The sequence below is a fragment of the Globicephala melas genome, chromosome 11, assembly GCF_963455315.2.
Source record: "Globicephala melas chromosome 11, mGloMel1.2, whole genome shotgun sequence".
In the NCBI taxonomy this organism is placed as follows: Eukaryota; Metazoa; Chordata; class Mammalia; order Artiodactyla; family Delphinidae; genus Globicephala; species Globicephala melas.
The window spans coordinates 39,641,423-39,664,622 of NC_083324.2; the positions used below are offsets into that span (position 1 = coordinate 39,641,423).

The 23,200-nt window shown below is 51.7% G+C and overlaps 1 protein-coding gene and 1 pseudogene across 1 annotated transcript; both read right to left on the reverse strand.

The window, feature by feature from the left end:
* Nucleotides 1-10,638: 10,638 nt before the first annotated feature.
* LOC132598168 (antibacterial peptide PMAP-37-like) lies at nucleotides 10,639-14,962 on the reverse strand (annotated as a pseudogene).
* Nucleotides 14,963-15,526: 564 nt separating this feature from the next.
* LOC115850858 (antibacterial peptide PMAP-23-like) lies at nucleotides 15,527-17,404 on the reverse strand. The gene is made up of 4 exons (XM_060308771.1): nucleotides 17,121-17,404; nucleotides 16,376-16,483; nucleotides 16,163-16,234; nucleotides 15,527-15,571 (listed from the first exon to the last, which is right to left on the reverse strand). Exons 1-4 carry the CDS (start codon nucleotides 17,316-17,318, stop codon nucleotides 15,527-15,529), a joined length of 423 nt encoding a protein of 140 aa, XP_060164754.1. The 5' UTR covers nucleotides 17,319-17,404.
* Between the last annotated feature and the right edge of the window lie 5,796 nt (nucleotides 17,405-23,200).

The following is a 23,200-nucleotide window of genomic DNA, read 5'->3' on the forward strand; positions in this document are numbered from 1 at the left end:
CAGCAAGAAAAGCCACTGCAATGAGAAGCCCGTGCACCACTATGAAGAGTAGCCCCTGCTCGCTGAAGAGCAGCCCCCACTCGCCGCAACTAGAGAAAGCCTGCAGACAGCAACAAAGACCCAACACAGCCAAAAAAAATTTAAAAATTTATTAAAAAAAAACAAATTACCATGGAATTTTAAAAGGCAAGGCTTTAACATCTTGGGTGCCTGAAACTAACACAACATTGTAAACCAACTATACTCAAATAAAAAAGAAAAAAAAAAAAACACCACCACCACACACACACACGAAACCATCTTGGGTGGAAGCTTAAGCTTTCCCTGCCATCTCTTCAATGAGAGGAAATAAAAAGAACATGTTTCTGATCCCTGCGGAAGGCATCACTAAAGGAGGGTCTTAGCAGTAGCCCTAAGCTTCCTCCTTGACACCCCCCACATCAGTGAGAAAGAGAGGGAGATACTGATAAGGCATACCTGTCTACAAGATATATGGAAGCTTATAATTTGACCCACTCCTTCTTGGGCTCCTCAGAGGGTTACAGTGTGGTTAGTTGGAGGGATTTAGCCAAGGGTGGCCTTGTCCTCGGTATTGGGAAAAAAAAAAAGGCCCTCAAAGTGATGATGATGTCAGCTCTGTTGAAATAATCACCATCTGGGGAAACACTCTAAATGGACCCCAACAACAACCCTGGCTTCTGTACTAAGCTGAGGAGAATGTGTCAGATGATTCAAGAAAGACATTTACACAATACAGCCTCCTACATGCCTTAGAAAACCATCATTCTGTCCCGTAAAATGTCCCAAATCTACACGTTCATCCAGAACTGCACATCCCTGTGAAAAATGAAGCAGTTTAAAATTAAAAAATAAAACTATAGTGTTGTTTGATAAGGATCTTGGGCAATTTGTCAAGTCACAACCATAGTTAGCACTGTGGTTTGAGTGACTTAGCTACTGTTTTTCTGACATGGCCTTCCTATAAGCAACGAGGTTCCTGAAGATAAATGCAAGAGAGGAAAAAAAAATCCAGTAATCTTACTATTGCAAGTTCTAAAGTTTTAGAAGAAAAAAATGAGTACCACATTTGACCACTCCCAGTGGCTAGATCTGAGCAGCACACAAGGAGGTGGCTCCTCAGTCTGCTCAGAGCCTCCCCCTGCCAGAGACAGGGTGGCTCTGATCCCACTAAGCCGGTGGGAAAACTGAGGTACACAGAGTAGCCTCACACAGCTGAGTTGAGCCTCACACAGTTGAGGATCCCTCAACTGACTCTTAGGTGTCATCCTCTCTCCCCATCATGAGACCACTGAGCGGCAAGAGGTGTTGGATGACAGGCACAGTCCAGGACTTCACCAGCAGGTGCCTCTGTCCATGTTGGACACTCTGCACAGCATTCAAGGAAGTCAAAGATCCTTTCTAGCTCAGTGTACTACAAAATATCTTTGCCATTCGTGACAACAGGGAAAATCATTCTCCTTTTAAAGTTCAACATGGTGGTTACTGTCTCTACTTTCTTCAATTTTACTGTCCTTCAATTGAACTGGACCTGGCACGTTGGGCAGAGGTAGAGCCCATCCTCAAAGAGTGGACAGAAGGAGACAGAGAAGCCCCTACCACAGGACAAAGAGCTAAGTGCTGGACCAGGGGTTGGCAAACTATGCACAGAACTAATCTGGTCTACTGCCTGTTTTTATACCATTCATGAGCTAAGAGAAGTGTTTATATTTTTAAACGGTTGAAAAAGTAAAAAACAGAATATTATCACATGGCACATGAAAATCATATGTAATTCAAATTTCAAGGTCCACAAATAAAGTTTTATTGGAACATAGCAATGTCCATTCATTTACCTATTTGGCTGCTTTTATACAACAGCAGAGTTGAGTAATTGCTACAGAAACCATGAAGCCCACAAGGCCTAAAATATTTACTATCTGGCCCTTTACATAAAAAGTTTGCCAAGCCCTATTCTAGACTGCACTTGTTTGTTATATCCAAAGTTATTTGCTTTGGACTCTGGTCTTCTCCCGAGGTCTTTGCCATTATTGTAGCAATTTGACTTTTGGCATTCAGATGGCAGGCAGTTGTCAGAAATGGCAGCTGTGCGTCTTCAGGTCCTGTTTTCCTTTTTTTTGATTCCATGTTTCACTGCCTGCACAACCCACCTTCAGTTTACCAGCTAGTCAGTTGTTGGTTTGGAGGCCAATCAGCTTGAAGCCCCTATGGGCCCATTCCAACATGGACTCTGGTTGATCTCCAGCTCTTCAAGACTGCTGAGAAGGGCCTGCCAATTCATACCCTGGTTTTTTCCAAGGCCTGGTACATGGCCTTCCTATAAGCAACCAGGTTCCTGAAGGTAGCCAGGTTAAAGTACTGGCTCAGCAGTCTCAGGGCCACCTGCTTGCTCAGAGACACCTCAGAGAACTCACCATCACCAAAACACTGGACCCAGGTCAGGCCAGAAATGACCTGGTGCTTGAAGGCAGCCTTCCAGAACACCACCATGACAAGCCACCAGGGAAAACCCTTGCATTTTCCCAGATGAAGACCTGTCCTGATCCCTCACTGCCCTTAAGTCTCTGTCCTCTGCAACTTCCTTCAGGGTCTCTAAGCTCTCCTATGGGATATCCTGGGCACAGGGAACTGCTTCTTTGGGGTCCCACATCTTCCATTAGGTCTGGGGTATGGTAGCGGCTAGCAGGGGACTACCATACCAGGCCTGCCCTAGATACTGCCCATTGCCTCAAGGACTTGGTAGTTGAATACTTGACAGGAAAGACATCCACAGGACTCATATCTGCCAGACTTGAGCGGGGCACTGGGGAGGAACTATGCCTCTCCCAGTTGGAGACACAGTCACTATTTCAGGTTTGACAGCTAGGCTTTCAGATGGAATCCTGGTTCCACAAAAGAGTTTTGGCATCACTGGAGTGTCAGAGCCAATCCCATCTTCCCCTTCAATACCTCAGTGCCCATCCGCTCCTGCCTCTAACTTAAGAGGTCTAGACACCTTCCCTCTTAGACAGTCATGAACTTGATCTGCAGCCGCCACTGGTCTCTGGGGTGCCAGTGGTCTCTAGGACTAGGGCAAGGGAGCATCTTTGGCAATGGAGTACCGGTTGCTATAGGCCCTATGGGTGATGCGGAACTCTTTTCTTCCCACTGGTATTCTCCCCTCTGCTGAACTGTGTAGTGTCTCCTTTCATCGACTCCTTAAGTCCAGGGGTTCAACTCTGGCCACTTCGAAAGAGTAAAGTTTGGCCCTGCTGAGAACTTGGCTCAAGCACAGCTTCCCAGCCAGGTGCTAGGCATTCAATGCCTTGGCTTCCAAACTTCTCTGACACTGATAACAAAATTACATTTACTTGGATCCCTTTATCAGGGGTCCCCAAGATCACCCCCCCCATTCACTCACTAGAAGGACTCTAAGGATTCAACACAGTTGTAGTCACAGTTAGGGTTTATAACAGCAAAAAAGATATGCAACAGGATCAGCAAGGGAAAATGACACAGGCAGAGTCTGGAGAAATCCATGCACATGCTTCCTCATGCTCTCTCCCTCCCATAAGGGGACAAAGTGAGTTTCCAACAGTGAAAAATTCAGTAACGTATGTGCAGTGTTTCTACTCAGGGAAGGCCACTAAAGCCTCAGGTGCCCAAGGTTTTTATTGGGGGTAAGTCATGTAGGCACCCTCTGCTGAGAAGCTATAAAAATTCCAGACTCCCAGAAGGAAGGCAGGTGTCGAAGTACAGTGAACTATACCTGTTAGTTAGGGAATAGGTCAAGTGCCAAGTTCCCAGATGCCAGCAAAGGGCCAATCTTGCAAGCAGGCCTTCTAAATATAGCAGCCTCAATCCTACACTGTTAAATCTTTCCACACATTCTCTTAACCCTTGTACCACCTGCTGGACACAGCTCACTGACTCACCTGTTAGTCTATCAAGGGAAGCTCTGAGCATCCACCACACAGGCTGTAGCTATGTAGCCCACAGGCTGCTGCTTTGGCTACAAGGAAGTATCACGGGCCTGATCAGAGAGGGGGAGCCACCTCCTCCAGCTCCGCTTCCACAAGCACCACCCCCTGCCCCCCTGGAAAATCACAAATGGGAACAACATACCTTAATGGGGGATCCCCAAAGTCCCCCAAAACTTGAGACCCTCAGCCCCACAATATCCATACCTGCCTTGGTGTGAGTGCCAGAGAGGGAAAGGCCCCTACTGGAGCCACACAGCAGCCAGAGGCTCCCCTCCATCAGTAGTGCCCAGCTACAAAGCCACCTGAGCACTGTGGCTCCCGCCAGTTACCTCACTCAGGACCACTTGGCACAGCCTCCCTCCCTTCTTCCCATCACACTTTGGCCTTTGTCAGCCATCTTTAAGGAACAGGAGAGGAGGGGAGGGGAGGGGAAGAGATCAGGTCCTCAGCTAGCAGCCCAAGGTCTAGATTATCAGGTTGCTGCTAGCACCAAATAGCTCAGCCACTTTGGATAAGCCCCATGATTAGCATACTATTTCTTTTAAGGCAGAGACTTCAACAACCCCCACTACTCCCACGTCTCCAACGCTTCATGGAAGCGGCAGGTAATACCATGGCCATGACGGAACAGTACCTGGGCTTCTATTCTCAGACCCTGTGCAGGGCATGCAATGCCCAGCTTCTGGCTCCGCTGGTCTAGGTTCCAGCTGTAGTCAATTCCCTGTGCTCTAAGGAGTTTCTACAATACTGAGTTGTTTTTTGTTTTTTTTTGCGGTACGCGGGCCTCTCTCCGCTGTGGCCTCTCCCGTTGCGGAGCACAGGCTCCAGACGCGCAGGCTCAGCGGCCATGGCTCACGGGCCCAGCCGCTCCGCGGCACATGGGATCCTCCCAGACCGGGGCACGAACCCGTGTCCCCTACATCGGCAGGCGGACTCTCAACCACTGTGCCACCAGGGAAGCCCAATACTGAGTTTTGAACCAAGTCCCATCAGTTAGGTAGAACCGCAGGCCCTACAGTGTCTTCTGGGAAGCTGTCTATCTTCCATTTCAGTATCTGTAAGGCATATGACCCCATCAGAAGTTTGCATTATCTGTCTCACCACAAACCTGAGTCAAAGACCTCCAGCAACATGGCCCAGAGAAAGGCAAGCAGTGTTAGGGAACTGCTGTTACAGAACCTGAAGTGCTGCAGACTCCTTGACTAGAGTCTCAGTCCACTGCTGACTACTGTCACTTTGTGACCACTCAGGTTCTCCTGCTCCAGTAAGCCTTGACTCATACTCCAATGTCACAGGCAGAGGTGTAACTCCCTCTTATGTCCAACCTGGGTCTCTTCTCAATCACACCACACTACATGTTTACATTTATGTTTCTCCATCTATCTCCCTTCTAGAATGTGAGTTTATTCAGGAGATCATAATAGGATATGCAGGTAGATGAAGAGTCATACCATGCTTCTGGACAAGGTGAATTATACTGCAAGCCAATCAATTCCTTCCAAATTAAATAAACTCAATGCAACACCAGTCGGAATCACAACAGAGATTTTTTATGGCTCTAGACAAGATAATTCTAAAATTCCTTTAAAGAAAATATATAAGAATAGTCAAGAAAATTATGAAAATAAAGACTAAGAAGACTTGTCTTCTAAAATATGACAACACACTATCAAGCCATAGTAAAGTGCTTTAGCAGTAGTGCAGCGATAGAGTAATGAAACAGAATAGAAAGAAGGGGATGCATACATTGAACTCTTTTCAATATGACTATTTATTTATTTATTTATTTATTTATTTATTTATTTATTTATTTATTTTGGCCTCATCACGTGGCATGCAGGATCTTCGTTCCCCGACCAGGGATCAAACCCATGACCCCTGCAGTGGAAGCAGAGTCTTAACCACTGGACCGCCAGGGAAGTTCTTCAATATGACTTTTTAGGAGAGAGGAAACTCTGACCCTGAGACTATGCCAATTTGTTCTCACCAATCTATAAAAGCTGGAACAGAAAGAAGAAAGCCCCCAGATATAACTTCATGTTCTTACAGTCTTTTTCCGACTTATCCTATTTTCTCCAGGACTCCTCCAGCTACCTGTCCCTGACAGTGCTTAATACAATTCTTCAGACATTTTTGTAATCCTAGCAATTAGGGTAAATTCCTCAGACTGGATTGTGCTATTCCCAAGTATTTGCTTTCCTTCTCTGCAAGAGTTACACTTCCCCACCCACTGACATCAGGCACATACAAGTGACTTGCCTCACCAGTGAAGTGTGAGTGCAAATGACATGTCTCTCTTCTAAACAGCAACTTTAAGAGCCACCGTGTGGTTTCATCTCTCTTGCTCTTCTCCCTCTGTCACAGTGCTCCTTGCCCACATAGGGTCTGCCCTTTCACCCTTGGTCATGGATCGAAAGGACACGAAGTAGAGCCAAAGCTAACCCAAGAGCCAAAGCTAACCCACTAAGGGTTAGACAGGATTCCAGTTAGACTGCTGTTGTTAGACTGCCATTGAGATTTGAGGTCATTTATTACTTCAGCATAACTTATCCTACACAGCTCTTCTCCTTCCAGAACTACCACTAGCAGTAGCTAACACTGATTAAGCAGGTACCACTTACCAGGCACCGTGCTAAGTCCACTGCTTCATTAATCTTCATGACAAAGCCATGATGTAAATACTGCTGCTACCTCTATCTCACAAAAGAGGGAACCAAGAACTGGGAGGTCAGGTCACTTGCTCACAAGACTGTATCACTCCCAAGTGGCAGTGCCAAGCCTAGTATCTAAGCTTCTGGTTTCAGAGCAGCTTCACTTATCACTGCTTCAATAAATGCCTATCGAGCCAATGACTGAATGAAAATGCAGAGTGACCAGACATCTAGAATTCACACTGAAAAAGCCAGACTTTTCAGACTGACATGGAGAAAAGGATTACTATCTGACTGATAAGCTAGGTTATGCTCTGGCAACAAGTGACCTCCAAAAATCTAAGTGCCTAAAAGCAATTAAGGTTTTTTCCCCCCTCCCTCATGATACAGGTCAATCACAGATTGGTCATATCTACAATTCAGACTGCAGAGTAAGAAGGATGGAAGAATGAATGGATGGATAGATGGATGGGTGGGTGGGTGGGTGGGTGGAAGAAAGGGCAATCTAATCATAGTATGTGGCAAATATGGCATCTCAACTCAGTGAGGAAACAGTGCCTCTTTAATAATTGGTGGGAGCAAACTACCATCTACATGGCAGTTCAGTATCTATTAAAAGTGTAAACATGGCTTCTAAAACCAAACCATTAGAATCTTCTTCACCTTGGCAGAAAAGAAAACATGAGTCTCAGGAGACATTTGGTTGTGAGAGATGCATCCTCCTCCAATCTCATGCTCTCAAATCACCATCATGTCCTTACTTTTCTCTCTACAGCACAACCCACCCCAGGAAGGCTCATGGTGGCTAGGGAAAAGGGGCTGAAAAAGCCATTCTGCAGGAACCTCCAACAGAAACATGCAATGTGGTAGATACAGACCCCTCAGACAAGACAGGGTAAGAATGCCCTCCAGACACATCAGCTCCTCTAGGAAGCCTTCCCCAAGAGGCTATGAAGTCTCTACCAGATGCAAAAATATCCCTTCTCACAGGGCAGCGCTATCCAAGAGCAATATGAGAGCTACAGTGCCAACCAAACATGTAATTTAAAATTTCCTGGACTTCCATGGCAGTCCAGTGGGTAAGACTCCACGCTTCCACTGCAGGGAGCATGGGTTCGATCCCTGGTTGGGGACCTAAGATTCCGCATTGCCCTGCCATGCGGCCAAAAAACAAAAAACTCCCTAGTAGCCTTCTCAAATAGTTTTTTAAAAGGTGAAATTAGGGATTTCCCTGGTGGCACAGTGGTTAAGAATCCACCTGCCAGTGCAGGGTACACGGGTTTGATCCGGGAAGATCCCACATGCAGCGGAGCAACTAAGCCCGTGCGCCACAACTACCGAGCCTGCGCTCTAGGGTCCGTGAGCCACAGCTACTGAGCACGCGCGCCTAGAGCCCGTGCTCCGCAACAAGAGAAGCCACCGCAATGAGAAGCCTGCGCACCGCAATGAAGAGTAACCCCCTCTCCGCAACTAGAGAAAGCCCCGGCGCACAGCAGTGAAGACCCAACGACAGCCAAAAATAAATAAATAAATCTTTTTAAAAATAAAAAGTGAAATTACCTTTAATAACATTTAACCCAACATATCTAAGATATTATCATTTCAACACATAGTGTTAAAAAGTTATCATAGTTTATACTTTTTTCCCAACCATCTCTCTCTTTTTAAAAAATATTTATTTATTTTATTTACTTATTTAGGCTGCGCCAGGTCTTAGTTGCAGCACGCGGGATCTTGGTTGCGGCATCTTTAGTCGCGGCATACAGACTTCTTAGGCGCCGCACGCATGTGGGTTCTAGTTCCCCGACCAGGGATCCAACCCGGGTCCCCTGCATTGGGAGCGGAGTCTTACCCACTGGACCACCAGGGAAATCCCCCCAACCATCTCTTGGAAATCAGGTGTGCATTTGACACTTACAGTACATCTCAAAAAGACGTTAAATTTTCAAGGATTAAAGGGAAGTATAGTCTCAGCAAAACAATAACCTTGTGTCTGATGGAAAAATGTTTTAGACTTCTTCATTATTCAGATAGATATTAATTAACTGGAAGTAAAATTAAGAAGGCAGTTCATCAGTAGCATTAGCCACACCTGAAGCGTTCAATAGTCACTGGCAACCAACGGCTGCCGGAGTGGAGAGCGCAAACGGGACCCCCGCGGCGGAAGTCGAGGCGGGGAGATTTGGAGAGGTAGCTGCAAACCACGAGGACAGGGTACTGGACACCAAGGGAGGAAACCCCGCCCCAACCACAAAGAAGGCGAGCAGTCGGGAGGGGTGAGCTGCACAGCCCACAGCGCGCACCCTCCATCTCCACACCTCCTGAAGGACCAGCCTCAGCCTCGGATACCGCCCACGCCAGCCCGGCGCCTGAGGTCGGAGAGCCGGGGGGAGACGGGGAGCGCGGTCACCCTCTTCTCGCCCTAGCACTTCGCCAGCTCGCCCGACTCACCGTCCACTGCCAAGCTGGAATTGCTCCCGCGAGGTCCACATCTGCGCCTGGGTAGGCAAAGCGGCAATAACGGTACCACCGTCGGCGTCCAGTCGCTAAGCGATCTCACAGCCCGCCCCTGGCCACGGGCGGTGCAGAGGGAAGGACGTGCATCTGCAGGAAGTGCGTCACGGCGCAGCGCGTGGCCTGCCGGGAAGCGTAGTTTCGGAACAGAACGCGACCCCCACGGGTCGGAGAAAGACTGTATTCTCGCGTTAACCTGCTGATTTCTCCTCCGCACGTTTTCTTGTTTCCATGCTCTTAAACATTCTATAAATGTTTAAGCAAAACGTAGTCTTGTTTCCATGCTCTTAAACATTCTATAAATAGCCTTATAACGTATCTACTAGCTAATTTTGCACAATTTCTTTAATGATATACGGTAATCCGTTCATTTTTGTTCACAGCTGTATGGTATCTATTGTAAAATTAGACCAGTATTCCAATTGGTTGTTATCCTGTATGTCTCCTTGCACACCCATGGAGAGTTTCTCTAGGGCAGCGGTTCACAAACTTTTTGCTGCAATAATCCTTTTACACTCTTAAAAAGTACTTTTTTCCAGTTCCATTGAGATATTACTGACATACAGCACTGTATAAGTTTAAGGTGTACAGCATAACGATTTGACTTACATATATTGTGAAATGATTACCACAATGTTTCATTAACATCCATCATCTCATATAGATACGAAAAGAAAAAAAAATGTTTTTTTTACTTGTGATGAGAACTCTTAGGATCTACTCTCTTGACAACTTTCAACTATACCACACAGCAGTGTTACTATAGTCATCATTACATCCCTGTACTTTTGTATCTTATAACTGAAAGTTTGTACTTTTTACAACCTTCATCCAATCTCCACCCATACTCTAACCACAAATCTGATCCCTCTTTCAATGAGTGTGGTTGCTTTTTGTTTGAACGGCATTGAGGAACGGCCACAGTGATGTGTTCAATACCAGAGGAAAAGCCATGAGGGGCACACTTTTCCAGAGTTACGACTGTCAAGAGGAAGCAAAACGTTATGGGTATTGTAACTGCAGGCTTAGCCCTGAGACTGAACTGCGTCTCTGTGAGTGTTTAACAAATGCCTGGCCCCTCCGGACTGTCACCTCCATGTGAGCAGGGACAGCATCCCCACCAGCACTGCACACAGAGCAGGTCTCCTTAAGTCCCTACTGGGCGTTGGAGGAGGAGGGCAGAGGTGTATGAAGGGCACGAGAGGGACCCGAGAATGGAGACGCTGTGCTGGACCTCTTGGCCCTGTTACCTCTCCCCATGCCCTCCTGGAAGGAACAGCTGCCTCACCCATCTCTGTATTGACAGGAGTGATCCTCTCTCTCTCTCTCTCTCTCTCTCACACACACACACACCCAAGAGGACTCTCAGAGTTAAGGACTTGGTCCAGGTAAGATGAAGGAGGGGAGATAAGTGAATTTGAATGTGGAGGAAATTGTTTTCAAAAGAATTTATTTTTCAGAGTCCAAAAGTCTGAGCCAGGATAAGCTGATTCTTAGCAGTATTCACTGGGCTGAAATATCCCAAAGATATCTTTGATTCTCTGACCAATTCTCTCAGTCTTTTTGCCTATCTTCTCCCACTTCTCTGGAGGAAGTCACCCAGCCATCGAAATAGCCCCACACTCCGAATCTGTGAACCAGGAGGAAACAGGCTTCTTTTGGGGATTGGCTCAAGATTAACACAGGCCCACACCCCACCTGAACACCCCCATTCCTGGGCCACTGCAGGAAGCTTGGAGCCCTAATCCACTTCCAGTGTGACACTTGGAGCAGGTGGTTGAATACCTATACACACAGACAGATGAGAAAACTGGGGGCCACAGATGGCAAGGGGTTTCCCAGGGTCACAAGCCCATCCCAACAAAGCTGGACTGGAGCAGGGGCTGAAAGCCCATGACTTGAGTCAATGCCTCTTAAACTTCAGCACAGTCAGAATCCCCTGGAGGCCTTGTGAAAATGCAAATGGCTGGGCCCCAGCCCAGAGTCTGATTCAGGAGGTCTGAGTGGGGCCTGGGAATCTGCCCTTCTGTCAAGTTCCTGGGTGGGACCCCACTTAGAGAACCACTGCTCTAAGGGATGGCAGAGCCATTCCTGGAGACCTTGGGGTTGGGTGAGGGAGGGACCAGGGTTGGGGGGCCTTTCTTTGCCCTCGAAGGGGCAGCAGGTAATTGGTCCAAAGGATGTTCCACAACCCAACCCATTATCAGCTCCATAACACAGAAGGGGCCACTCACCTCATTAGAGTTTATGACAAATTGGTCCTTGGACTGGTCCAGGGTGACTGTCCCCACACACTGTTTCACCAGCTGGAAGGGGAGGCTCGAGGTCAAACTGGAACTCCCCGGGCCATCACCTCCCAAACTCAGCCTACGGACTGGAAATCTTGCCCGAAGCCCCGTATTAGGCTCCCTGGGAAGCATCCACCAGTGCCCCCAGCCCCCAGCCTCACCCCATTCTCCTTGAAGTCACACTGGCTCCAGGGGCTGCTGGGTCGTCCTGGGGCACATGGTCTCCTTCACTGTGAAGCTCACAGGCTTCAGGGAGTCTGGGTCCTCATCCTGGTCAAGTATCAAAGTGGGGAGACTGGAGTGAGGTTCGTGCTTCCTTCTCTGATCTGTCTCCCTGCCCCCACCTAGATGGCAGCCTCTCCAGCCCCTCCTGTGTGCCTGGCCCTGGGCTTGGTGCTGGGTGCACAGGGGAAGGGAACAGAGCCCACTCCTGGGCTTGTGGGCACACAGAGAACAGCACAAGACCAGCTCTAATGAGACCACCTGAACCTCTGAGGGGCTGAGGGAAGTCAGGGGTCGCCTGCAGGGAGAGACCTTGTCACTGGCACCTCCAGGCTGAGCAGAGTCGTTCCCTGGTAGCGGGACACTGAGTTAAGAGGGGACTTAAAGCAGGGAAGTCACATGGCAGAGCCAGTGACCCCCCTCTATCCCTGAAGCTCCCAGAGAACCCTTAGGCCCAAAAGGGGTGTACAGGGCGCCTGTTCCAACAGTAGAGATGCTAAGGCAGGAAGCCTCATGCTGGGAGGGGACCCAGCTCTGGGAAGGTTTCCTGGAAGAGGTGGGAGCCCACCTAGAGGGAGAAGTCCCTTCCTGACAGGAGGTACAGCCTGAGCAAAGGGGATGACAGTGTGGCCAAGACTAGTGGGAGACAGGCCCCTCCCCAGGCCCCTCCTGACTCACGGTCTTGGGAGGCAGGTCCAGCTCCAGGAGGCAATAGGGATTAGCTTCTGAGGACCGCTCGTTGAGTTGATCCAAAGCACGAATCACAGCCTCCTTGTAGCTGAGGGCCTGGGCGCTGGCCGAGGGCACCACTAGTCCCAGCAGCGGTAGCCACAGTGACCACCGCCCCAGGGCAAGGCTGGCCCTCTGGTCTCCGTGGTCCCCAAGTCGGCCTCCTCCCAGCACGCAGGACCCTCCTTTATGCTCAACCTGGGCCTGATGCAAAGGCTCAACCAGGAGCCTTCCTGACCTGCCCCATCCCTGGCTACCTTCCAGGGTGTTCACCGGGCTTTCTTCAGCCCCTGCGTTACCTCACAGGATTGCTGGGCAGTGGGAGCGGGAAGCCTCCTGTGGAAGGTGAAGAAATGGTTTCTCTATCTCCCTGACAACGTCTTGGCCTCTCCTGGGGCCCATGGGGAGTGTGAAAGGCAGGGTTGCTCAAGAACGTTGAGTCCTCCAGGAGAGGGAAGACCAGGCTCTGTCTTACGTCCCCTCGGCCTCCACACTCTGGCCTCCTCAGGAATAGGGTAAAGGAGTGATTCAACAGAAACCTCCAAGTTCAGGCACTGCCTTGAACCCAGTAGGAACTCAGTTAAGCTTTGATGAATGGAGGAGAGTACGAAGCACATCTAGAGCCTTACCCATCCAGCAGTCCATAGGCAGACAGTCAAGCCCTCACCATCTTGTTCTCTGGGCCCAGCCCTCAGCCAGTGAGCTCTGTCTGCCCCCTCTCCTGGATTCTTCTCCACTGCTTTCTCAGTCTAAAAATGTCCTGTCCCCGGTCCCTGACAAACACGACCTATTGTCCTGGCCCCTCTCCAAAGGAGCCTGAGAAAGGGTCATCTACACCACTGACAACACTTCTTTGCAGGCTCACATTCAAGGCCATGGCAGGCTGACCAGCCCTCACTGGATCCAGAGGCCCCTCTCAAGCCTTGTCTTTATCTCCACAGGCACTGGAGACACTCTGTGTTCTGAAACTGCCCCCTGCCCAATTGTCCCCTGCTGCCACTCTCCTGGGTGCCCTCCTGCTTCCCCCGTGGCTCCTGCTCGGTCTCCTCCAAGGACCCTCCTCCTAACAGGCAGGGCTGGCACAGCTGCATCCGGGCTGCTTCTCCTCCCAGTCCTCACACATTCCTGGGGACACCCCTTCTCAAGATACCAGTTATCAGGGACACACATCACTGGTCTGTATCTCTGAGCTCAAGACTCCCATGAGTGCCCCTGGTTGTCCGCACTGAGCTGTTGGCTGCTGTTGGCTGGGTGCCGCCGCAGGAGCCCTGAGCTGAAAGCCTGGGAGCCCCACCTGCTCCTTCTTCCTCCTGAGGACACTCCCTCTGGCCTCCCACCAGCCCAGCCCAGCTCCTACCACCGACTTCTCTCCTCTCAAGTGTAGCCACAGCCTCCAGACTCCACCTTCTCTGGTTCCAGGCTCTCCTCAGACCACTGTCCGCCCTCCACACCATTGTCTAGGGGCTCAGGCCAAGCACTGATTGGGCCATTTCCCCCGCTGCCTTGAGGCAGGGGCATCGGGGTCTGGGTCTTGATGCTCCCTGCTGTCCTCAGCCCCTGCCCTGCAGGCCTCAGGTGTCAGGCTGCCCCATCCACCGCAACCACTCAGACAGTGCTGAACCCCCTGCTCTTCCCCATCTCTGCGCCTGGTCCCTCTGCTTGCCCTGCCCTTCCGCCTGGGGAAGGCTTCAGGGACCTTCAAGCACACAAGGCATCTCCTCTTCTTGTCTGCCATAGCCCTCAGGAAGTCTCTTCTGATTTAACCCCAAGTAACTCCGTGTCCAGTGCTCTGGTTGAGTCACCAGGCCGGGATGGCCAGTGCTCGGGGGTGGAGGGAGCACAACTGGGAGAGATAATGAGCCAAAGTGTTAGAGGGGCCCAGAGGCCATGAAGCAAATTCTGATCCAGTCTTCCATGGAATGGCCATGTGACTGAAGGCCTGTGGACTCTTGGCAATTGGCTGGGCACTTTGGAAGGTGGCAACCGGGAAGGATGGCGCTGGTTGCGCACTCAGCCTTGGAGAAGGAAGGAGAGGTGGGCTTCTGTGCAACCTGGTTTCACAGTCCAGGTGTTGCCCCAGTGGCCTCTTGGTCAAGCTGTGTACTTTCCCCATGTCAAAGGAGGAAAAGAAGGTGATCACAGTAGAAAATAATTGGCAATACACATTGTTACTGCTGTCTGGTAACCCTGAAATTGTCGCTGTGCTCTCTTGCCTCTGCACCTTTGTATTTGTTCATTCTTCAGACTGAAGTCCCCTTTCTCGTCCTTCCCTGAATCCTTAGGAGGGTCCCCTGCCAGGTTCTCAGGCAGCACCTCCTATGGTGGGGGGAGAGCCTTCCCTTCCTCCAGCATCTGGCTTTCCTGGTTTAGTCCTCACAGCCTGTCAGAGCGGAGGTCTTCTCAGGAAAGACACAACAGCCCTTGTCCCAGGCACGTTGCCCCTGACTCCACTTCTGGTCCTTGAGAAATCCTCATGCAACCTTCACCCCAACAAACTCAGGTATGAGCCCTGATCCTGCATCTCCTCTCTCCTTTGCTCCTCCCAGCCATCCTTCCTGTCCATGAGACTCATGGCCATTGTACCTGTAGGCTTAGCCCTGAGTCTGGACTGCATCTCTGTGAGTGTTTAACAAGATGCCTGGCCCCTCCTGGACTGTCACCTCCATGTGAGCAGGGACAGCATCCCCACCAGCACTGCACACAGAGCAGGTCTCCTTAAGTTCTTACTGGGTGTTGGAGGAGGAGGGCAGAGGCGTGTGAAGGGCACAGGAGGGACCCGAGAATGGAGACGCTGTGCTGGACCTCTTGGCCCTGGCCCCTCCCCATGCCCTCCTGGAAGGAACAGCTGCCTCACCCATCTCTCTGTTTCGTGCCTGCATTCACACACACACACACACACACACACACACACACACGTGGCATCCCAGAGTTACGGATTCAATCTTGGTAAGTGGGAGGAGGGGAGACGAGTGAAACTGAAGTCTGGAGGATACTGATTTCACAAGAATTTATTTTTCAGAGTCCAGTAGCCTGAGCCAGAATAAGCATACGATTAGGACTCTTCTCTGTCTCATGATGCAAAGCCTTGATGTGCTGATTACGGGCACATTCTTATCACTATTATGCGACATCTTTGCCTCGGCTATGGTGGCGCCCATGGTAGCTTTGTAATCCTGACACTCTGGGCCTGTGAACCAGGAAGAAACAGGTTGCTCTTGGTACTGGACCAGCATCAACACAAGGCCCCTCCCCACCTGGACTTCCCTCTTCCAGGGCCACACCAGGATCCTTGGGGCCCCAGTTCACCCTCTGGCTGTGACCTGTGGAGCTTGTGTTGAATCCCGACACATACAGGCAGAAGAGAAAACTGAGGCCCACAGAAGGCAAGGGGCTTCCCAGGGTCACAAGCCCAACCCATCAAAGCTGGATGACAGCAGGGGATGAAAGCTCCAGTCAGTGCCTTTCAAATTCAGCAGTCATAATCCCCTGGAGGCCTTGTGAAAATGCAAATGGCTGGGCCCCAGCCCAGAGTCTGATTCAGAAGGTCTGAGTGGGGCCTGGGAATCTGCCTTTTTGTCAAGTTCCCGGGTGGGACCCCACTTAGAGAACCACTGCTCTAAGGGATGGCAGAGCCAGTCCTGGAGGCCTGGGGCTCGGGTGAGGGAGGGGCCAGGTAAGAGGGCCTTTCTCTGCCCTCAAAGGGGTAGCAGGTAATTGGTCCAAAGGACGTTCCACTACCCATCCTCAGCAGCCCCTGCAGCACACAGGGGCCACTTACCTTATTACAGGTGATGTCAAAGTAACCCCTGTCCTGGTCCAGGGTGACTGACCCCACACACTGTTTCACCAGCTGGAAGGGGAGGCTCGTGGTCAAACTGGAACCCCCAGCCCATAAACTCCCAGCCTCACCCAGGGGCTGAAAATCTTCCCGGAAGCCCCCTGTTCACATCCCTGGGAAGCATCCTCCAGTGCCCCCAGCCCCCAGCCTCACCCCATTCTCCTTGAAGTCACACTGCTCCGGGGGCTGCTGGGTCATCCTGGGGCACACGGTCTCCTTCACCATGAAGCTCACAGGCTTTGGGGTGTCCGGGTCCTCATCCTGGTCAAGAATCAACGTGGGGAGACTGGGCCCGGGCTCATGCTTCCTTCTCTGATCTGTCTCCCTGCCCCCACCTAGATGGCAGCCTCTCCAGCCCCTCCTGTGTGCCTGGCCCTGGGCTTGGTGCTGGGTGCATGGAAGAAGGGACAGAGCCCGTTCCAGGCCTCACGGGCACACAGAGAACAGGAGCGGACCTCAGACCAGCTCTGACAACAGCACCTGAACCTCTGAGGGGCTGAGGGAAGTCAGGGGTCGCCTGCAGGTAGAAGCCTCATCACGGTAACCACCAGGCTGAACAGAGCCCTCCCTGGTAGGGAACAAAGAAGTGCAGAGGGGACCAAAGCCAGGAAGTCACATCACAGAGTCAAGGACCCCCCCTCCATCCTTGGAGTTCCCAGAAGCTCCTTAAGCCTGAACAGGGTGTACAGGGCGCCTGTTCCCACAGTAGAGATGCTAAGGCAGGAAGCTCTCATTGTTGGGAGGGGACCCAGCTCTGGGAAGGTTTCCTGGAAGAGGTGGGAGCCCACCTAGAGGGAGAAGTCCCTTCCTGACAGGAGGTACAGCCTGAGCAGAGGCGGTGACAGCGTGGCCATGGCTGGCGGGAGACAGCCCCCTCCCCAGGGTCCTCCTGACTCGCGGCCTTGGGAGGCGGGTCCAGCTCCAGGAGGCGGTAGAGATTAGCTTCTGAGGACCGCTCGTTGAGACGATCCACAGCATGAAGCACAGCTTCCCTGTAGCTGAGGGTCTGGGCGCTGGCTGAGGGCACCACTAGTCCCAGCAGCAGTAGCCACAGTGGCCACCGCCCCAGGGCGAGGCTGGCCCTCTGAGTCTCCATGGTCCCCAAGTTGGCCTCCTCCCAGCACGCAGGACCCTCCTTTATGCCCTTCGTGGGCCTGATGCAATGGCCCAACCATGCGTCTTCCTGACCTGTCCCATCCCTGATCTCCTCCCCGGCTGTGAGCTGGACTTGCCTCAGCCCCTGCTGTTGCCTCGCGGGATTGCTGGGCAGTGGGCAAGGGAAGCCTCCTGTGAAGATGAAGAAATGATTTCTCCATCTCCCTGGCAATGTCTTGGCCTCTCCTGGGGCCCATGGGGAGTGTCACAGGCAGGGTTGTTCAAGAGTGTTGAGTCCTCCAGGAGAGGGAGGACCAGGCTCTGTCCTACATCCCCTCTGCCTCCACACTCTGGCCTCCTCAGGAATCAGGGTGACAAAGTGTATTCTCTACTGAACCTCCAGTTCTAGGCACTCCCTGGCATGCAATAGGCAGTCAATGAACATTTGATGAGTGGTTGACAGTACCACTCACAGCTAAGGACTTACACACCCAGCCAATCCCTATGCAGATGCAAAGCCCACACCATCCTTTTCTCTGCACTCAGCACTCAGACAGTGAGCTCCATTTGTCCCCTCTCCTTGATTCTTCTCCACTGCTTTCTCAGCCAAAACATTTCCTCTCCCCCGACCCCACCAAACGTGGCCTATTGCCCTGGCTTCTCCCCAGCCAAGCCTGAGAAAGGATCATCTATACCCTGACCACACTTCTTTGCTCCATCTCACTGTGAAGGCCACTGCAACGGGACAGCCCTCCCTGAAACTAGAGGCCATGCTCAAGCCTTATCTTTTTTTTAAAAATTTTATTTATTTATGGCTGCAGTGGGTCTTCATTGCTGCGTGTGGGCTTTCTCTAGTTGTGGCGAGAGGGGTTACTCTTTGTTGCGGTGCACGCGCTTCTCATTGCGGTGGCTTCTCTTGTTGTGGAGCACGAGATTTAGGCACACTGGCTTCAGTAGTTGTGGCTCACGGGCTCTAGAGCACAGGCTCAGTAATTGTGGTGTGCGGACTTAGTTGCTCCGTGATATGTGGGATCTTCGTGGGCCAGGGGTCGAACCTGTGTCCCCTGCGTTGGCAGGCAGATTCTTAACCACTGCGTCACCAGGGAAGTCCATCAAGCCTTATCTTTAACATCACAGGCGGTGGAGCCCCTCTTTCCTCCAGAAACTGACCGATTGTCCCCTGCTGCCACTCTCCTGGGTGCCCTCCTGCCTCCCCCATGGCTCCTGCTCGGTCTCCTCCAAGGACCCTCCTCCTAACAGGCAGGGCTGGCACAGGTGCATCTGGGCTGCTTCTCCTCCCAGTCCTCACACATTCCTGGGGACACCCCTTTTCAAGATACCAGTTATCAGGGACACACATCACTGGTCTGTATCTCTGAGCTCAAGACTCCCATGAGTGCCCCTGGTTGTCCGCACTGAGCTGTTGGCTGCTGTTGGCTGGGTGCCGCCGCAGGAGCCCTGAGCTGAAAGCCTGGGAGCCCCACCTGCTCCTTCTTCCTCCTGAGGACACTCCCTCTGGCCTCCCACCAGCCCAGCCCAGCTCCTACCACCGACTTCTCTCCTCTCAAGTGTAGCCACAGCCTCCAGACTCCACCTTCTCTGGTTCCAGGCTCTCCCCAGACCACTGTCCGCCCTCCACACCATTGTCTAGGGGCTCAGGCCAAGCACTGATTGGGCCATTTCCCCCGCTGCCTTGAGGCAGGGGCATCAGGGTCTGGGTCTTGATGCTCCCTGTTGTCCTCAGCCCCTGCCCTGCAGGCCTCAGGTGTCAGGCTGCCCCATCCACCGCAGCCACTCAGACAGCGCTGAGCCCCTGCTCTTCCCCATCTCTGCGCCTGGTCCCTCTGCTTGCCCTGCCCTTCCGCCTGGGGAAGGCTTCCCTGACCTCCATCCAGAAATGGCACCTCCTCCTCTTGGCTCCCACAGCCTCAGGAAGTCTCTTCTGATTTGACCCCAGGTGGCTCCCTGTCCAGTGCTGTGGATGAGACACCAGGCTGGGGGGTCAGTGTGGGAGTTGGTGAGAACACAGCCGGAAAGGTCATGGGCCAAAGCAATAGAGGGGCCACAGGCCAAGAAGGAGATTCTTGTACAGTTTTCTGGAGGAATGACCATGTGGTTGTGAGGCCTGGGGTAGCTCCTGGACTCAGCCGGCCTGTGGGACTCTTGGGGCCATGGCCAAGGCACCTCAGAAGGTGGCAACCGGGAAGGATGGCGCTGGTTGCACACTCAGCCTTGGAGAAGGAAGGAGAGGTGGGCTTCTGTGCAACCTGGTTTCACAGTCCAGGTGTTGCCCCAGTGGCCTCTTGGTCAAGCTGCGTCCTATCCCCAAGTCAAGGGAGGAAAAGAAGGTGATTACAGTAGCAAATAATTAGCAATACACATGGTTACTTGGTATTATGAAACCCTCCCTGTGCATTCCTGTCTCTGGGCCTTTCCATTTGCTCATCCTTCAGACTGAAGTCCCCTTCCCCATCCTCCCTGGATCCCGTGTAGGGTCCTCTGCCAGGTCCTCACACTGCACTTCCTGTAATGGGGGGCCTGCCTTTCATGCCTCCAGCATCTGGCTTTCCTGGTTTAGGAAAGCCTCATAGCCTATCAGAGCGGAGGTCTTCTCAGGAAAGACACCACAGCCCTTGTCCCCAGGCAGGTTGCCCCTGACTCCACATCTGGTCCTTGAGAAATCCTCATGTACCCTTCACCCCAACAAAGTCAGGTATGAGCCCTGACCCTACATCACCCACTCCTTTGCTCCTCTCAGCCATCCTTCCTGTCCAGACACTTTATGGGAAAGAGAACTGGACCCTAGGCTGCTGTGTCCCCAACTGTGGGGACACCCACTAGCTCTCTGATTTGACCAGCTGATGAGTAAAATGAGACCTACAGGCAGTATCTTTCCAACAAGGCCCTCCCACCCTCTGAAAAATGACAGACCTGGACGTGGATCAACGGCCCCGACTCAACCCACCATGCTCGCCCTTCTACAGGGACAAGGGGCTGGAATTCAGACCCCCCTCCTGCCCTCTGCAGTGAGCAGGGAAGGCAGCCATGGCTGCTGTGAGGGTGGGAATTTGGGTCAGGGATGAAGGTCAGGACCCTCTGCTCAGGGTCAGCTTCCTCCTTTCCCTTGTACCACTTCATGTGAAGCAAAGAGCTGGGGAGATTATGTCCTCCTGGAAAGCCCTCAGCTAGGCTGGGATTTCCCAGGCACGGGCCTTGGAGAAGGAGAGCAGCTAGCAGGAGGGCAGCACTACCCCACCTCAATCAAACGCCTAACCAGCTCCTCTCCGCAGCATCTGGGGCTGTGTGACAAGGTGAGCTGGGCCCAGGTGGAGGCTGAGTGCGAGGGTGCCTGAGCTTTGCAGAAGAGGATCAGGCTTAGGGCCAGCCCCAGACATGGAGCAGACTGGTGGGCGTGAGTACCATTCCCGTGAGTGGGATTTTACTGGGGACATGGGTATAGACAGGGCAGCTAGGGGCGCAGGCCAGGCCTGCCCCCAGAGAGCCTAAGAGGGTGTCCTCTCCCCAGAGGGGACTCTGGATGCCTCAGGTACATCTGAGAAGGCACATCCTCCCTCTTCCTTCTGCCAGAACAAAGACCTGCAAACCCCAGGGTCTCAGGGTCGGCCTCCAAGAGACCATGTTCTGCAAGCAGGAAGCAGGTCAGGCCTATCTGGACCCCAGCTTCCAGGAGGATGAAGTGAGACGGTGCACTGCACACGAGGCCCACACAGCTTCACCTTTCCTGGGTGCCTCTGCGGTCCCTCCCCACAGCCTGGCTTGTCTTAGTGAAGGTCAATGCATCTGGTCATAGATGCCCTGGGAAGGCAGAAACTGCCCCTCCAGAGGCACCGAAGGGCTGTTCTGGGGGTCCCCTTCTGCTCTGTATTCCCACTCTCTTCCTTCCCTTCCTGGGCTCTCCCCTGTCCTCTGACTGCTCATGGCTGACGGCAAAGACTCAGGCATTTTCGAGTCAAGTACCCAGGGAAATAAGTTCTCTCAGAATGGCTTCCAGGACCTCCTTCCTGTGTTGTGACAAGTGTGGAGTCACCACTGGCCAGGATCGGCTACGTCATCTGCAAAATGAGAACGTGGGGCCCCTTGTGCAAAATCGTGGGAATTTCAAGACCTCAAGCAAAGTCAAATCTCCAAAATTTACAAGCAGCCCGTGCAGCTCAATATCAAAAAAACAAACAACCCAATCCAAAAATGGGCAGAAGACCTAAATAGACATTTCTCCAAAGAAGACATACAGATTGCCAACAAACACATGAAAGAATGCTCAACATCATTAATCATTAGAGAAATGCAAATCAAAACTACAACGAGATATCATCTCACACCGGTCAGAATGGCCATCATCAAAAAATCTACAAACGATAAATGCTGGAGAGGGTGTAGAGAAAAGGGAACCCTCTTGCACTGTTGGTGGGAATGTAAGTTGATACAGCCACTATGGAGAACAGTATGGACGTTCCTTAAAATATGAAAAATAGAACTACCATATGACCCGACAATCCCACTCCTGGGCCTATACCCTGAGAAAACCATAATTCAAAAAGAGTCATGTACCACAATGTTCATTGAAGCTCTATTTACAATAGCCAGGACATGGAAGCAACCTAAGCGTCCATCAGCGGATGAACGGATAAGGAAGATGTGGCACGTATATACAATGGAATATTGCTCAGCCATAAAAAGAAACAAAATTGAGTTATTTGTAGTGAGATGGATGGACCTAGAGTCTGTCATACAGAGTGAAGTAAGTCAGAAAGAGAAAAACAAATACCGTATGCTAACACATATATATGGAATCTAAAAAAAAAAAATTGTCATGAAGAACCTAGGGACAAGACGGGAATAAAGACGCAGACCTACTAGAGAATGGACTTGAGGATATGGGGAGGAGGAAGGGTAAGCGGCGACAAAGTGAGAGAGTGGCATGGACATATATACACTACCAAATGTAAAATAGATAGCTAGTGGGAAGCAGCCGCAAAGCACAGGGAGATCAACTCAGTGCTTTGTGACCACCGAGAGGGGTGGGATAGGGAGGGTGGGAGGGAGGGAGACGCAAGAGGGAAGAGATATGGGGATATATGTATATGTATAGCTGATTCACTTTGTTATAAAGCAGAAACTAACACACCGTTGTAAAGCAGTTATACTCCAATAACGATGTTAAAAAAAAGAATAAGTCATTACCAGGTACCAAGCCCTTCTGAGCACAGGGGCCTGTGTGACTGCACTGGTGACACACTCGTGACGCTGGCCCTGCCCCCAGCCCCCAAAATACAGTCATGGCAGGAAGAGCTCCAAGTACCTGCTTCAGGAGTTCCTCAGATGGCGGAAATTTTAATTCCCTGGGAAATACATGTACTTATCACTTTGATTTACTGGTTCTCTGAAGTCGTCTTTAAGAAATAAAGAAGGGCTCTAAACACACACAAACATACACAAGTGTAGCAGCGCTGACTATACCAACTCCCATTGCTTAGAAGGGCAACCAGGCCCCAGGAAAGCAAGGGACAAGGGGGCTCAGCAAGGCTGTGGGTGGGGGCACGTGGCAGGGCTGGGACTGGACTCACGGGCCAATGCTCTTTCCACCGCCCACAGCACCCACAGCCGTCCAACTCTGGGGGCATCTGGAGCTCGTGACAGGGCCCATGGCCTCCTCTCCAGCCCAGCACCCCCCTGCCCCCAGCCTGCTCAGGCCCAGTGGGGCCCACACAGCAGGCTGCTTCCTGGGCTGGAACAGCTTCCTGCAGCTGCCCAGCCCAGCCGGCCTGACCTCCAGAGTCCTTGCTCCTCAGGACAAGCTCCCCTGTGCTCTGAGACACCGAGCGTGGGGTGGAGAGCTGGGTACCCGGCCCTGTGAGCTGAAGA

Bases quoted from the DNA above. Each gene is read 5' to 3' on its own strand.
- LOC115850858 (XM_060308771.1), bottom strand. From the start codon at position 17,318: ATGGAGACTCAGAGGGCCAGCCTCGCCCTGGGGCGGTGGCCACTGTGG. The intron at 16,484-17,120 runs GCGAGTCAGGAG...ATTCTTGACCAG, and splicing joins TGGACCCGCCTCCCAAGGCC to GATGAGGACCCGGACACCCC. The intron at 16,235-16,375 runs GTGAGGCTGGGG...CTCCCCTTCCAG, and splicing joins GTGACTTCAAGGAGAATGGG to CTGGTGAAACAGTGTGTGGG.